Below are 13,903 nucleotides of genomic sequence, written 5' to 3'. Positions count from 1 at the left end.
AAGCTTGGCCCAGCGGGAGATTCCTCCTTCTATACAGTTTAGTGTGGATGAAGGAATCTGTTGCACTTTTTCCATCTAAGCTGCAATATATCACATTTTGTTGCTGTGGGTTTAGAGATCTCCTTTAACATCTTCACCTACCAGCTGATATTTGCTTTAGGGCTCATTCACACGAGAAAAGGCCGGCAAGTACAGCTCCATGCTGCGTGCACGGCCGTTTGGGCAGCTCCCGGGAAGGACGGGTGCTGCGTGTGATTAGTACACAGTCCCTGTCCTTCTCTATGGGAGTATGCGGCTGTACGCCCCCCCTACGCTCACCCGCCCTGCACATCAGTGTAGGTGTCCGTACTCATACGCTGACAGGATGGATCCCGTCTGCGTCCGAGCCGGGACACTCGCACCGACCTGCACTTGAGGTGAGCGTAGGGGGAGTACGGCCGCGTATTCCCATAGAGAAGGACAGGGACTGTGTACTAATCACACACAGCACCTGTCCTTCACGGGAGCTGCCTGATACAGTCGTGTACGCAGCACGGAGCTGTACCTGCCGGCCTTTTCTCGTGTGAATGAGGCCTTAAAGCCTTCAACAAAAGCTGGCTGGGAGCTTGCAAATGCCGGTTGTACGAGGCTGAAGCCCGTGTGAACAAAGCCTAAAACGCAGCACTCGATTTGACCTTTTGGAACTTCCTTTCTAAAAAATAAAAAGAAGATCGGCTTAACATTTTCTTTACCAAGTAACAGCAAGATTCTAGAACACGAGACTGTGCGTTTAACACTCACCGGCACACCAGTATTTAAAAAGTAAAAAATAAAAAACTATTTTGGCGTCCATGCAGAGCACTCGGCGAGGAGAGAAGACAGAAGAAACAAAAGGAGCACACAATGCAAAGTTACTTGGTAAACAAAAAGCACAAATACCAAAAAGTTAGCAACCTGAGGAAGAAACCTTTGTAGGTTTTTCTTAAAGAGTCTAAGTCACTAGGCCTTGCTAGCAATGCAGTTCATGTACACAAAGCGAGGCCAACTTCATCTATTCGAGCCCCCCCACTCCTAAACGTTGGTCTGATAAACATAGCAGTCGTAACGCAAGACACGTAGGAAGTCCCTAAAGCCATTAAGTGCTCTTGTTTGCCACCGCACCAGTTTCTGGTGAACACTGTCACGTTTGACTTCATTACAGATACCCGACTTTCCTTTTTTTTTTTCTTCTTCCTTCTTTTCATCAAGAAGTACACACATACAATTTTATATAGCTAATACTGATTAAACACAGCACAAAAAGGGTTAACTCACTCTACGGAGGAAACATTATAAGACCCTATTTGCATATGTAACCACAGGAAACTTCTAAGAATAAAAAAAGAAAAGAAAAGAAAAAAAAGAAGCTAAATGCCTTCGCTGAAGTTTTGCATCTCTCTGTAAAAGTGTCGAGCCGGTTCGGTGAAGACGCTGAGCAGTTCGATGTCCATGACCGCCTGCCAAGGCCGTGCTAATCCGATCGATACCTGTTCTATCAGGTTGTGCACTGGATCCACGTCTTGGTCGGCCAGTTCGCTTTGGTCAAAGTCTATGCTCTCCTCTGTGACCTCCAGGACTTTTAGGTCTGGCCCCCGAAGACGAGCGATTGCTATGAGGTTGTGCGCCCAGACTGTGTAGCCTGCGGAAAGGAGACGGGACGGCAACATGTTATTCAGCAAAAAGGAATTCCTAGGAGCCAACACAAAACATCCACACTCACTCACTCAGAGTAAACTAGAAACACAAAGCACACAGCTCACCCCCATCACCAGCTATGACTAAGGCTGAGTTAGGCAGAAACGCGTCAGCAGTTCTTTGTATAGATGCATGTGGAATAAAGTTAGAATTTCTTTGGAGGTTCATCTTGTGCTGGTTCTACAGTTTTGGAAACTCACGCAAGGCTTTGTTCATGCCAAGGCCTCATTCACATGAGAAAAGGCCGGCACGTACAGCTCCGTGCTGCTTGAACAGTCGTATCGGGCAGCCCCGGGGAAGTACAGATGATGCGTGTGATAAGTACACATCCCCGTCCTCTATGGGACTACACGGCCGTACGCCGCCCTACACGTGCAGGTTTGGGTGTCCGTACTCGTACGCCGACAAGATGGATCCTGTCTGCATCCGAGCCGGTACACCCGCACTTGAGGTGAGTGTAGGGCGGCGTACAGGCTGTGCATGCACCTAGAGAGAAGGACAGGGGCTGCGTACTAATCACACGCAGCACCTGTCCTTCCCGGGAGCTGCCCGATACGGCCGTGAACGCAGCACGGAGCTGTACGCGCTAGCCTTTTCTCGTGGCCCAAAAGGCATTATTGCATTTCAATGTTTCCCAGCCGTGTTCAATGATGGGACTTTTGTACTTACCGTAAAAAGCCATTTCGTGGATATCACTGAGGGACACGGGATTCCGAGACTGCTGGGAGGTTCAAAAGCAGTTCAACTTGAGGGGTGGGCAACAGTAACAAAACACTAACTGGCCCACAAGAGAGAACAGAAGTAGGAACTGCCTGAAGCTCAGAGCCACCTAAAAGGACCTTACATCTGAAACTGGCATTAGATGAGGACTCAACCTGGTAGAACCTCCAGAGGATGCGAACAGAAGATAAAGGGGCAACCTTGCAAATCTGGCAAACTGTAGCCTGATGCAAAAAAGCCCAGAGAGCACTTAGAGAACTATGGGGTTAAGGCTTTTCCCCATAGTTCTCCTTAGGGTAACGGGAGGACACAAACTAGCGTTCTCCCGTCACCCTAGGCTCAGTATACTGCGAGCTACAGCTCGCGGTATACCGAGACGCCGCAGTATACCGCGAGCTGCTGCTCGCGGTATACTGAGACGCCGCAGCTGAAGCGGATCCCGACAATTTGTGCCGGGATCTGCCCAGCTGCGTGACTGACAGCTGGCTCAGCCTATCTAGAGGCAGAGCCAGCTGTACCCGCCCCCTCCCCCGTCCGTTCTGCCAGTCAGCGCTGATGGATCGGAGCGGGGAGGGGGGAATCCAGCCCCTCCCCCGTCACGGCAGAGAGCCGTGACAGGATCGAGAGGTGAGCGAACGCCGGTATGTGTTCTCTCACCTCCCGATCTACTGAGTCGACCTGTGACAGTCTCATTGTCACAGGTCGGCTAGAACTATGAGGTGAGTGAAAAGCATTCACCTCATAGTTCTCCTGTAAAGACCGAGAAGAGTGTGCGTGGACAGGAAATGGTGGAACCCGACCCTTACCACCATAAGCTTGAATAAGGATCTGGTTGAGCCACTGGAGAAATGGCAGAACGCCCATTACTAGTACCATCAGGGATGACAGACACACAGCACTAACTACATCCAGGCAATCAATGGCGAGCTCCTTCTGATGAACTGAAGCTGGACAGGAGGGACAAAAATACATTGTCCTGGTTGAGGCGAAAAGCCGAAACCACCTTCGGAAGGGAGGCAGATTTAGGCCACAACGCCAATGTAAGCAAGAGGAATATTCATGGTAGGTTGAAAGGGTGCAGTTCAAGAATAGCCGCACACCATGTGTCTTCCATAACATATCCAAGCTTTATTGTAATCCACAAACCGATATACACCGCATAATGCTCCCCTTCATAAGAGAATTACTCATGCGTTTCACCCTCCAGGCTTAAGTATAGATCATAGATTAGGCCTGGAGGGTGAAGCCTGCGAGAGGGATTCTCTTATGATAGGGAGCATTATGTGGTGTATATTGGTTTGTGGATTACAATAAAGCTTGGATCGGTTATGGAAGACCTATGGAGTACGGCTAGTCTTGAACGGGTGTAATTGCAGGTGAAGACACACGGGAAAACAACCACAGAATCGGAGCGGTGAGAGCTTTTGTATTCAAGGTTGAAAAGGTGGTTTATTAAATGCTGAGAACGAGATTCGAGCACCGATACCTTCCCCTTGATGGTACAAGGCCAAATGCTGACCTATGTCCAACTGCAAAAAGGCAAAGGGCCCGTCCCACTGAGGATGTTCTTGCACCGAGTGAAATATGCCTTCTATGTGCGATGAGACCGCGTGGGAAGAGGACTTCCCAGCTTATAACATCGGACTGAATCTTTTCAGGGGAGGTAAAAGCGTTTTAAGCCAAAAGAAGCATCTACTGCTTCTGCCAGAGGAACTCCATACCTGGAGAAAAAAACAGTCCTGTTTGTTGTTGCACCTGAAAGCCAGGAGATCCCCAAACACCTCTGCATGTAGGGACCATTAACCCCTTCATGACAGGCCTTTTTTTCATTTTTTGTACACGTTATATTCCACATTTTAGGCCTGAAAATTACTTAAAACCCCCCAACATTATATTTTTTCTGAATGCCAAGACCCTATAGAATAGAATGTTGGTAGTTGAAAATTGTTATGTTCGCAATATTAGCGCAACTCCTTATTAAACCAATATTTAGTGAAAAAGTTAATTAAATGCCCCAAAACACAACAACATAATACCCATTTTTTAATGAAATATAAAACATGAGGTTACAACGAGTAAAACGATACCCAACATGCCCAGGTTACAAATTGCATGCATCCGTAAAACGGCGAAAAACCCCAGTACCCCAAAAAGTCCATATAAGACGCTTTAAAAGCCCCCACAGGTCATCAATTTAGAGATACCCCAAAATACTGGCCCTAGAATTATTGCTCTCACTCCGGCGTGCGCGGCGATACCCAACATGTGTAGCGCGTTCGTCGTTTTCATACGTAGGCGCACCCGACGCGTGTTTACGTGGCGACGCGCGTGCTCGCGGGGGCGGGGTACTTTTACATTTTTTTTTTATTATTATTAGATTTATTTTATTTCATTTTAATTTTAAAAACTGTTTTTTTTTTTTTTTTTACTTTGACTGCTATCACATGGGGGGGCTTGCAAGCCCCCCCATGTAATAGCAGATGGTGGTGACAGGTCCTCTTTAAGGTGATGCTGGGGGTCCAAAAGACCCTCAGTGTCACCTTTACACTGGAAATAAGCTATTGAAGTGCAGATCGCACTTCAATAGCTTATAGCTGGGCTGCAGGAGCCCAGAACTGACAGCCCAGGGACCGGAAGTGATGCAATCTGCATCGCTCCCGGTCCCATAGAACGGGGAGGGGATCGATGAACGGAAGTTCGTCGACCTCCTCCCCAGCTCCCCGCGGACACAAAGATCGCCGGTCCCGGGCCCGTAGGAGGGGCAACGGAGCCCGGGAAGCACGGCGGGGGTGTCCGGCGGGGGGGGCGGCCCCTTCTTCGGGACGCAGAAGCGATCTGGCGACAGGTAAGTCGCCAGGATCGCTTCTGTTGTAAAGCCGACAGTCGGCTCTACAAGTTTAAACAGAGTCCCGGCGGCAAAAGTCGCCGGGAGTCTGTTTAAACAGCCCCGATGCTGGCGACGTACACTGTACGTCGTCAGTCACGAAGGGGTTAAGCCCCTATCTGATGTTGCCACTGCTGTGCCGTTTACTGCCCTCCTTGCTGTACATGAGGACCTACGGTGTAGAGATCAGCTGCAGGGAGGCCACAGGCAATGCAGGCGAGTAGACCTTTGCCCTTCCACAGTACATATCCTCCAAGTATTAAGCTCACTGCACACATTACAATCACCTTTGGATCTGCCAACATGTCTGTAGTGCACAGACCTACCTGATGGGATATGATTTGGATAGTTTAGGTAGGTTCTCGTATCACATTGTTGATTGCACAAAGATTGTATGGTCACATTGTAATGTGTATGGTGAGCTTTCCAGAAAATACTGCTGCACATGGAAAGGAAAGCAATAAAGTCAACATCTTTCCACTGCAGGTAAGTAGAGACTTTTGTTCTTTAACCACTTGCCGTCCGCCCGTTGTAAAAAAAACGGACGGACGGCACTGCTGCATTGGCGGGTTGCCGTCTCCAGACGGTATTTTTTTGCTACACATGTTACATATCGCCGCGAACGTCGCAGTGAGAGCAATCATTTTAGGGCCATCAATCACTGATAACACTAAACTGATGAGCGGTAATAGCTTTTAAAGCGTCGCCTATGGCCAATTTTGGGTATAGTTTTTCTGAGGTTTCGCGCACACAATTTTAAGGCTTGACATGTTTGGTGTCTTTTTATCCGACGTGACCCCGTCTTTTATATTTTATCAAAAAATTGGGTAATAATAAATGTTTTATCATTTAATATAGGGGAAACTGTTTTTTTTTTTACATTTCGGTAATTTTTCCTTAATATAGTAAAAAATAAAAACCCCCAGTGGTGAATAAATACCACCAAAAGAAAGCTCTATCTGTCCCCAAAAAAGGGTATAAAATTCATTTCAGTACAGCGCTGCATGACGGAATAAAGTGTCAGTCAAAGTACCGCAGCGCTGAATACTGAAAAATGGCCGGGACAGGAAGGGGGTTTAACACCGCGGATGTCACCTGGTTAAAGACCTCGCCCATTCTAAAACCAGAAGCATTTGCTGGACAATCTGTGGGGGACTGTATAGTGCTGAAAAAAAATTGTCAAAAAAGCAAATCCAGACAGCGCTGGGACGTAAAACACTCGTCCCTTTGGAGTAATGAAAACTACACTCAAAAAATCGATGAGCTTACTGGCTCCGGCTCGGCTGCTCACATCAAAGAAAGATCTCCTCTAGTGGGAACCAGGAAAGTCACTCAAAGCATAAAAATACAAGAGGGCCAATCTGAAAGAGGAAAGAATCCAAAATGCTTAAAATACTGGTATCGGTACCAATACTGAGCATTTGGGCCAGTACTCGTCCAAATTGTCCGATACCAGAACTTCCGGTCAGAGGGAGATTTCCTCTGACCGGCAGTGCTGCAAGGGAGCAAGGAGGCTGCTTCCTGGCCAATTAGGAATCCGGGCAGCGGATCATGACCTGCCTTCCAGGTTGGATAGGAAGCTGGCTTCACGCTGTGAGGCAGCATGGAGACAAGTCATGACCTGCCGCCTGGCTTCCCGATTGGTCAGGAAGCCAGGCTGCCCCGCAATGTTACGAGGGAGCGTGAAGCCGGTGTTCTTCCGATAGAACACCAGCTTCCCAGGCAATCAGTATCCTGATCAAATAGACCAACAGTACCTCAGGATGCCGGTATTCAGTATCGGCGGGTACTGAAATAAAAAATATGGGTACTCATACTTTATACCGAAAAACCGGTATTGGTGCACCCTAGCTTAATGGTTCTTTTGCAACATCATAAAAGTGTCCAACTCGTTTCAGGGGGCTCACAGCACACCCCCTTCCATCAGAGCTCCGTGCACTTCAACAAGGCTTAGATGGACTTGGTAAATCAGACAGATCTTCAGTTTGCTGGTAAATGACAAGAACAATTCCCGGTGTACATTAAGGCTGCACCTAAAGCACAGACTAAACTATGTTTTGGGCAAGGTCGGCCTTTAAATCCAACAAGACTAACCCCACTTGTGTTGGTGTGTGCCCCCCCCCCCTTGTGAACAGTGACTGCTGTCCTATACACATTCTCAGGCCACAAAGCCTTTTGTATGTGCTGCAGAATATCAGACACATACAGCAGATTCTCAATGAACACTATGCAGAATGTGCCGTCAGCTACCACAGGAGACAATGAGAACTCCGAGCCAAGCAGCTGTATCCGTGCAGCTTAATGATGCAATACAAACTCTGCAGATACGTGCAAAACCTTCCCTTCATCCTCACACTGAACCAATCCAATAAAGGACATCTGGAGTGTTCATCTGACACATTGTGTTATGTTCAGTACGAAGAATATTAAACATTTTTTAATGAAGGAACTATGTTGGTGCAGCTCTATTGTCCCTGAAATTGGAACTGAACTCAAAAGTGAAAATATGCCAAGTTGTAGGGGAATTGTTTACGGTGCTTATAGGACTCCAGGACATCAAAGACAGCCTTGATGTGGTGCTACTCCGGCCGTGCAAGGGTTAAGTGATTGTGTTGTATTACTCACCTGATCCTTGGTCCTGCCACCTCATTTCAGGCTGCTAGGCTGGTCCCCGCAGCCTCTTCTCCCCTGGGCTCTGGCAGTCCGAGGACTTGCATTAGATGTATTTGTGCCACGTAGACAAAACAGACACTTAACCTTTGCTGATATGAGGGGTACCCCCACTGCAAGGGTAAGTATTTGATTTTCCTTGAGTTCTCCTTTAAATGGGACCCTGAAGTGTCTGGAAATGCTCCCGAAAAATAGCAGAACCCTTCCAGGTAGAGTGCGCCTACAGGCCTCTAGCTCAATATCTGCAGTTTAAGATCTCAGGCACTGCTCCCTCTGACTGCTAGTCTCAGGAGATCTGGCAATGTCACTACCGCAATGTTCACTGTTCTTGTTGGGAGGATCGGACATGAAAAAGCAAAGCCCTGCCTCTACCAAGATGGCCGTCTCCATACAGAGAAACTGTGGAGAACAAGCCATGGTAATATGAGCTGCTGGGAGACCACAGCCAATACCAGTGACTAGCTATTTGCCTTTTTTGGGGTATGGCTTCCAGAGTTCAGTTCTTTTTTTTTTGAACACTTGATGTTCTAAAGCAGACATAATTGGTAAGCTAGGCAATGTAAAAGACAAGCAGGGCTATTCACAAAAGGGTGCAGAGTTTGGAGAAGTGAGCAATCCAGGACAACATAGCTGAACTGGAAAGTGGGCTGAATTGGAGAATTTTTCCCAATCAGCTATGTTGTCCTAGATTGTTCACTTCTCCGACCTTCTCCAAATCTTTCACCCTTCTGTGAGTAACCCTGAAAGTGAATAAACTGGGACATGTGTTGACACAGTCCTGGTATAATTTTCCCTTATGTGGTACCAAGGACAGGAAGTGAACAGACCTGTGCCAATGGCGGCATCAATAAAACTAGCCAACTAGGGAAGGGCTACATCCTGACAGGTTAGCACTGACTGGCAACTGGGGAATTGTTCCTTTCTTTTAGTGTTGTTCTCCAGGACAAAGATGGACGGTTCCAAAAAAAAAACAACAACAATTTTTGACCTTTGTCAGCACATATCTCTAATAAAGTTAGCCCCTCCAGTGCTCATCCACAATGCAATAACTGAGGCCTAAGTGACTAATCAGCTGGTCTGTACATTGTCATGTGCCCGGTGGTACTTACACCGAACGTGAAAGCCGCACCACCTCCAAATCTGCTCCAGAGTCATTTTAAGTCATAAACCCCACACAGGAAGACATCCATGGCTCCCTTCTAATAGATCAAATGACCACATTTCTAAGCTTTTGGATACATCCCTAGAACAAAAAGTAAAGATTACACCAACCTTTTAAAAGATACTAAAAGTGCATCTAAAGTAATATTTTAAATCTGGGGCTACACTCCTCCATCCCTCGTAGTAAACATTTGATTTAGAGAAGCGCTGTGAATACCTGGTGTCACTCTGCCAGTCCAACTCACTGAAGAGCTTCCCATTTCATACTGACCATGCTAGGCACAGAAGCAGATCGCCATTATGGTCATATTGCATCCTTCACTCTTCTCTAGGATGTACCGGTTGCCATGTAGTGCCTGTAGTCCCATAGCTGGTCAGTGACATCACAGATTATATTAATATGCATCCCACCACACTCCAATATAGTCATAGGGGTGCTGACATGACCAGCGAATGGTGCCGCGTAAATCCAAATATGCAAGTCACCCGCACACCAAGTCCATTGTGTCAAAGCGTCTTTATTTAGACTCCAAGAATACATGGTGGCACTAATGGACAGTAATGTTTCAGAACCATCAGCAGTTCCTTCATCAGGAAAACAGTGATGGACTTGGTGTGCAGGTGACTGCTTTCATATTTTGACATCACAGACTGACCCCCAATGGCAGCCAGCGGGAGACTGGAATTCAAGGTAAATGCAGGAAAGTAGGGATGCACAGATACCGGTTTTTCGGTATCGAGTACCGATTTATTTTTTTGGTACTCGCCGACACCGAAAGTCCCATTAAGGAAGGCGGGCAGCGTGTAATGACTCGCTGTCCCGCTTCCCAATTAGCCGGCTCCATGCTCCCTCGTCACCAAGTGACGAGGGAGCATGGAGTTTGCTTCCCTGCCAATTAGGAAGCCGGGCAGCGTGTAATGACTGCAAGTTCCAGTAGCAGGAGCATTTTGGCGAGTATGAGTACTCTCCCAAATACTAGGTATCAGCACCAATACCGATACTAGTATCAGTCTCTGTGCATCCCTACAGGAAAGCATGAAGGGGAACACAATTCCCTGCCTACAGCTATACCACGGCACCAGCCAGATACGTCACTTCCCAGCAGAACCGCGTTGCTTTGGCATTTGTTAAAACATTTTTTTTACTCAATGGATTGAACATTTAAATCATGTGACATGTATATTATGGGATAGCCTGATTGTTAACGGCAGATATCCTATAGGCTTTATCCTACATTTAAGATCATATTTGTCTACAATGTAAGCAGTATTTCCTCACCGTGGATAGCCAGCAGGGACAGCCGCATGCACCTCCAAGCCAAAAGAACCAACGGATCTTCATTCCTATTGTCACTGAGATCTGGAAAGCCAGACATATCGTTGACATCATTCATCAGGATGAAGTGGGTCAGGAATGCGTCATATTGCCGGGATATGAGGTCCACCACCGCCCCAGACACGCAGGTGATGTAGCTGTCGAAGTGAATCCGCTCGAGCGGTATGCTGGGCTTTAAGATCCGGAGCATGTCATCACTTTTGATATCAAACGCCATCATGTAGACCCGGAGGTTGGTGCTGTTCTGAGTCAGGGCCTTCCAGCCCTCGTCGTCTGGCATCTTATCCAGGGTTTTGCTCTTCAAGGAAGTGCTGTGGACCAGGAGGGACAGTCGATGCAAAGGCACGTGGTTGTTGTTGGCCAACACCCTCGCCATTTCGGCCGTGAAGTCACAAAAGTCCAGGGCCAGGGAGCGCAGACTGACAAAGCGCTCCAGCTCAACGGCAGTTATCAAGGTGGTGTTTGCAGGAGAGTGGTTATCCAGTAAACTGAGATGTTCTAAGGTGCTGGCGACTGGATTGGACAGCGATGCCAAGGAGGTGGGGGTTACTATCTCCAACATGAATCCACAAGACAGCCACCTCAGCTGCCGACTGTTGGCCAAAATCTCTTCGAAGAGTTGCTGGATCCTGAAACAACAAACCGGATTCAATACACTTTATAGAATTAGATGACAAATCTCTACGCCATTAACACAGAGCATTCCAGTCACAGTAGAATGTGAACGTGGAACTCCAGTTACCTCTAATGTAGACTATCCTATGCCCGGCAGGCTGCTGATTACAGCACAAATCTTTGTTTCTAGCATCCCAGGTACTACCGGCAGTGCTCTTCTTCCACTGCTGTAACTAACCCTGCAGGGATTGTGTCATTCCCTTTCCCCTCGTCCATTCACAGAATGCAAGAACTTCTGTGAATGGACATGAGGAGGGGAGGGTAATAGACAGCATTATACCTTGCCCTTTAAAAAAAAAATATTCATTCTTTGTTGCATCTCAGCGCTACTGCATTCCTGCAGCCTTTTTGCAACCACTTCCTGTTCACATGCGCTCCATTGATTGCTGCATGGCATTTCACTGGGAGGATTTTCTCAGCATAGAGCCCCCCAACCACCATGGAGCGGCTTCCCAGGCAATCAAGAAACCGGGCAGAGGGTAATGACACGCTGCCCGGCTTTCTGATTGCCCAGTGAACCTGGCTCCATGTAGTAGTACCGGTATTGGCGAGTACCGGAAAAAAAGAAGATTAGTACTCGATACCGAAAAAAAAACAGTATTGGTGCATCCCTACTAGAAGTACATCAGAAACACTATTTTTGGGGAGAATTCATTGGTATTTGCATATAAAAATCAATGGCAGCACCTCCTATGATAACGATTGTATACGGTGCTTTAAAACAGGAAATAACCAGCGGTATATATATATATATACATACATATACATACACACACACTTACTGTCTAATTTTTTTTCCACCGGGATCCACTTTATTTAAATACGGGCTTGTTACAGCTCCATTCTGTTGCAAAATACTGATGTCTCCAACAAGGCTCAGCCTCTGAAGGTTCCTGCAAAGGGAAGAAAATAATAACTCAAAAAAATAAAAGTGTGCGAAGTCTGAAACACGAGTAACATCATATATTAGGCTAGAGTCATTTCTCCTTTCTGATTAAAGACGAACCCTGGGATTTTTGTTGCTCCAAGCTCCGCCCCCGGGATGGACTACAATCTCTATACAAATGAGCAAACTAAACATGAGATTGTAGTCCATCCCGGGGGCGGAGCTTGGAGCGGTGACTACTTTACAACACACACAGGGACCATGGGGAACAGACGTAGCCTCCCTCCAAAAGGAAGGACAGTGTCGGCACCAATCCAGAGATGATTGGAGGATCTACAGCCGAGTGATACACAAATAAGATACATTGCTGTTCAGGGACTGGAATGTATTTTTATGATTTAACTCCAGAGTTTAGTGTCACTTTAACTTTTTGAAGATATTTAACAAAATACTTTTAATAACAGACCAAAAAGGAGCAAATAAGACGTTCTTGTCTGGGTTCACATACAATAAAACATACAAATGAAGCCAAAACTTTCCTCTTTTAGTTTTGGATTAGGTGGCGAGGGATTAGGATACCCGCCAGGTTTAATTTGCTGTCAGAGTTCCTAGTACATACCCTCTTGGGGGTATGTACCAAAACCGGAGCAGCTGTGCACAGTAGCCAATCAGCTTCTGATTCCGGTTTGTTCTGTTAAGCTTTGAAAATTAGAGCTAGAAGCTGATCAGTTGCCATGGGCCACTGCTCCAAATTCCTATCTGTCCTGGTGACTTATCCCTGACCGTTAATTCTTGTGTTGCCACCAGAACAGGAATAGATGGGAAATTTAGCAATGGGGAAACTAGTTCTGGTGATCACAAAGGATTTACCTGTCGTTGAAGGGATTTTCCTCTCACTTCCTGTTGTGGCTGTTGGGACAGGAAGTGAAGGAAAATCTCCCCAACGCCAAAAGCCAATTATAATAAACCCCTCTCACTCTGTCCAAAATTTTGGCTACAATTCTACTTTAAATGACAAGAACCAAGCTGGGCCGGTTGACTGAAAAACTGACACTGGCCAATTAATCCCATTTCAGCGGGACTGCCGAGTGGACTCAATGTATAGAGGAACCCAAAAATCTGCACTCATCGTAAAGCGGCATTGAAAATTGCAATGACGCGCACCACGAAGCTTCCCTTTGCTCCCTCCCGATTCTCCCAACAGCAGCCTATGTTATCTGAGACACAAGCTGTCCGACAGCAGCAGCAACCACTGCATAGGATCACATGGGAGACCTCGCTATGAGTCATTAGCCGCTGCTTGTTGCTATAGGGACGATGCATACCATGCCTGCAGAGGAACATCACAGCGGCTTGTATAAAGTGGCAGCATCATGGCATGCCGTGACGTCGGTGCAAAACGGGATGAAGACGTGGACGGGACACGGCCAACACCGTCCATCCCTACACTGTAGTCAGCATTTCCCATTTAAGACTTGAAAACCGAAAAAATAAGTCAGACTATACCCAGCATGGCCGCTGAAAATGATGCCGGGCCGGGGGACGTCACTGATATTTCCATGGAATAGCTGAGTGTAACAGGGGACACAAGTCTGGGGGGAGGAAAGGAGATCCAAGAATATTAGGGAAGGTAACCTTCTACAAGAGAAAGGCATTCCCGGTGAGGTGATCCCGAACACTGCACCGAGTTCCATATATAGAGTACTGGGGAGAGGGGCTCCAGGAAGGGGGCCCTGGTATACATCAAGGTAGGAGAGTCAGGGTATTACAGGGGCCACAACACAAGCCCCACTATTCCTTGTAAGTCAGTAACCATCACTAATCTCAAACCAAAACCATTGTCCGGGCCAAGAGCGCT

At 47.1% G+C, this 13,903-nt stretch overlaps 1 protein-coding gene across 1 annotated transcript in view; it reads right to left on the bottom strand.

Moving 5' to 3' along the window:
- Positions 1-1,212: 1,212 nt before the first annotated feature.
- The window catches only part of FBXO33 (F-box protein 33), a 14,022-nt gene continuing 1,331 nt past the window's right edge, over positions 1,213-13,903 (bottom strand). The window contains exons 2-4 of the mRNA XM_018563685.1: positions 11,942-12,052; positions 10,428-11,113; positions 1,213-1,657 (exon numbers count right to left, since the gene is read on the bottom strand). Coding sequence (XP_018419187.1) covers positions 1,386-1,657; positions 10,428-11,113; positions 11,942-12,052 — 1,069 coding nt within the window. The 3' untranslated portion in view covers positions 1,213-1,385. The remainder of the gene's footprint in view (positions 1,658-10,427; positions 11,114-11,941; positions 12,053-13,903) is intronic.

This window comes from Nanorana parkeri, unplaced genomic scaffold, assembly GCF_000935625.1.
Source record: "Nanorana parkeri isolate BGI_ZX_2015 unplaced genomic scaffold, ASM93562v1 scaffold685, whole genome shotgun sequence".
Lineage (NCBI taxonomy): Eukaryota > Metazoa > Chordata > Amphibia > Anura > Dicroglossidae > Nanorana > Nanorana parkeri.
The sequence above is the reverse complement of the archived record's forward strand: the minus strand, read 5'-3'. Positions and strand labels throughout refer to the sequence as shown.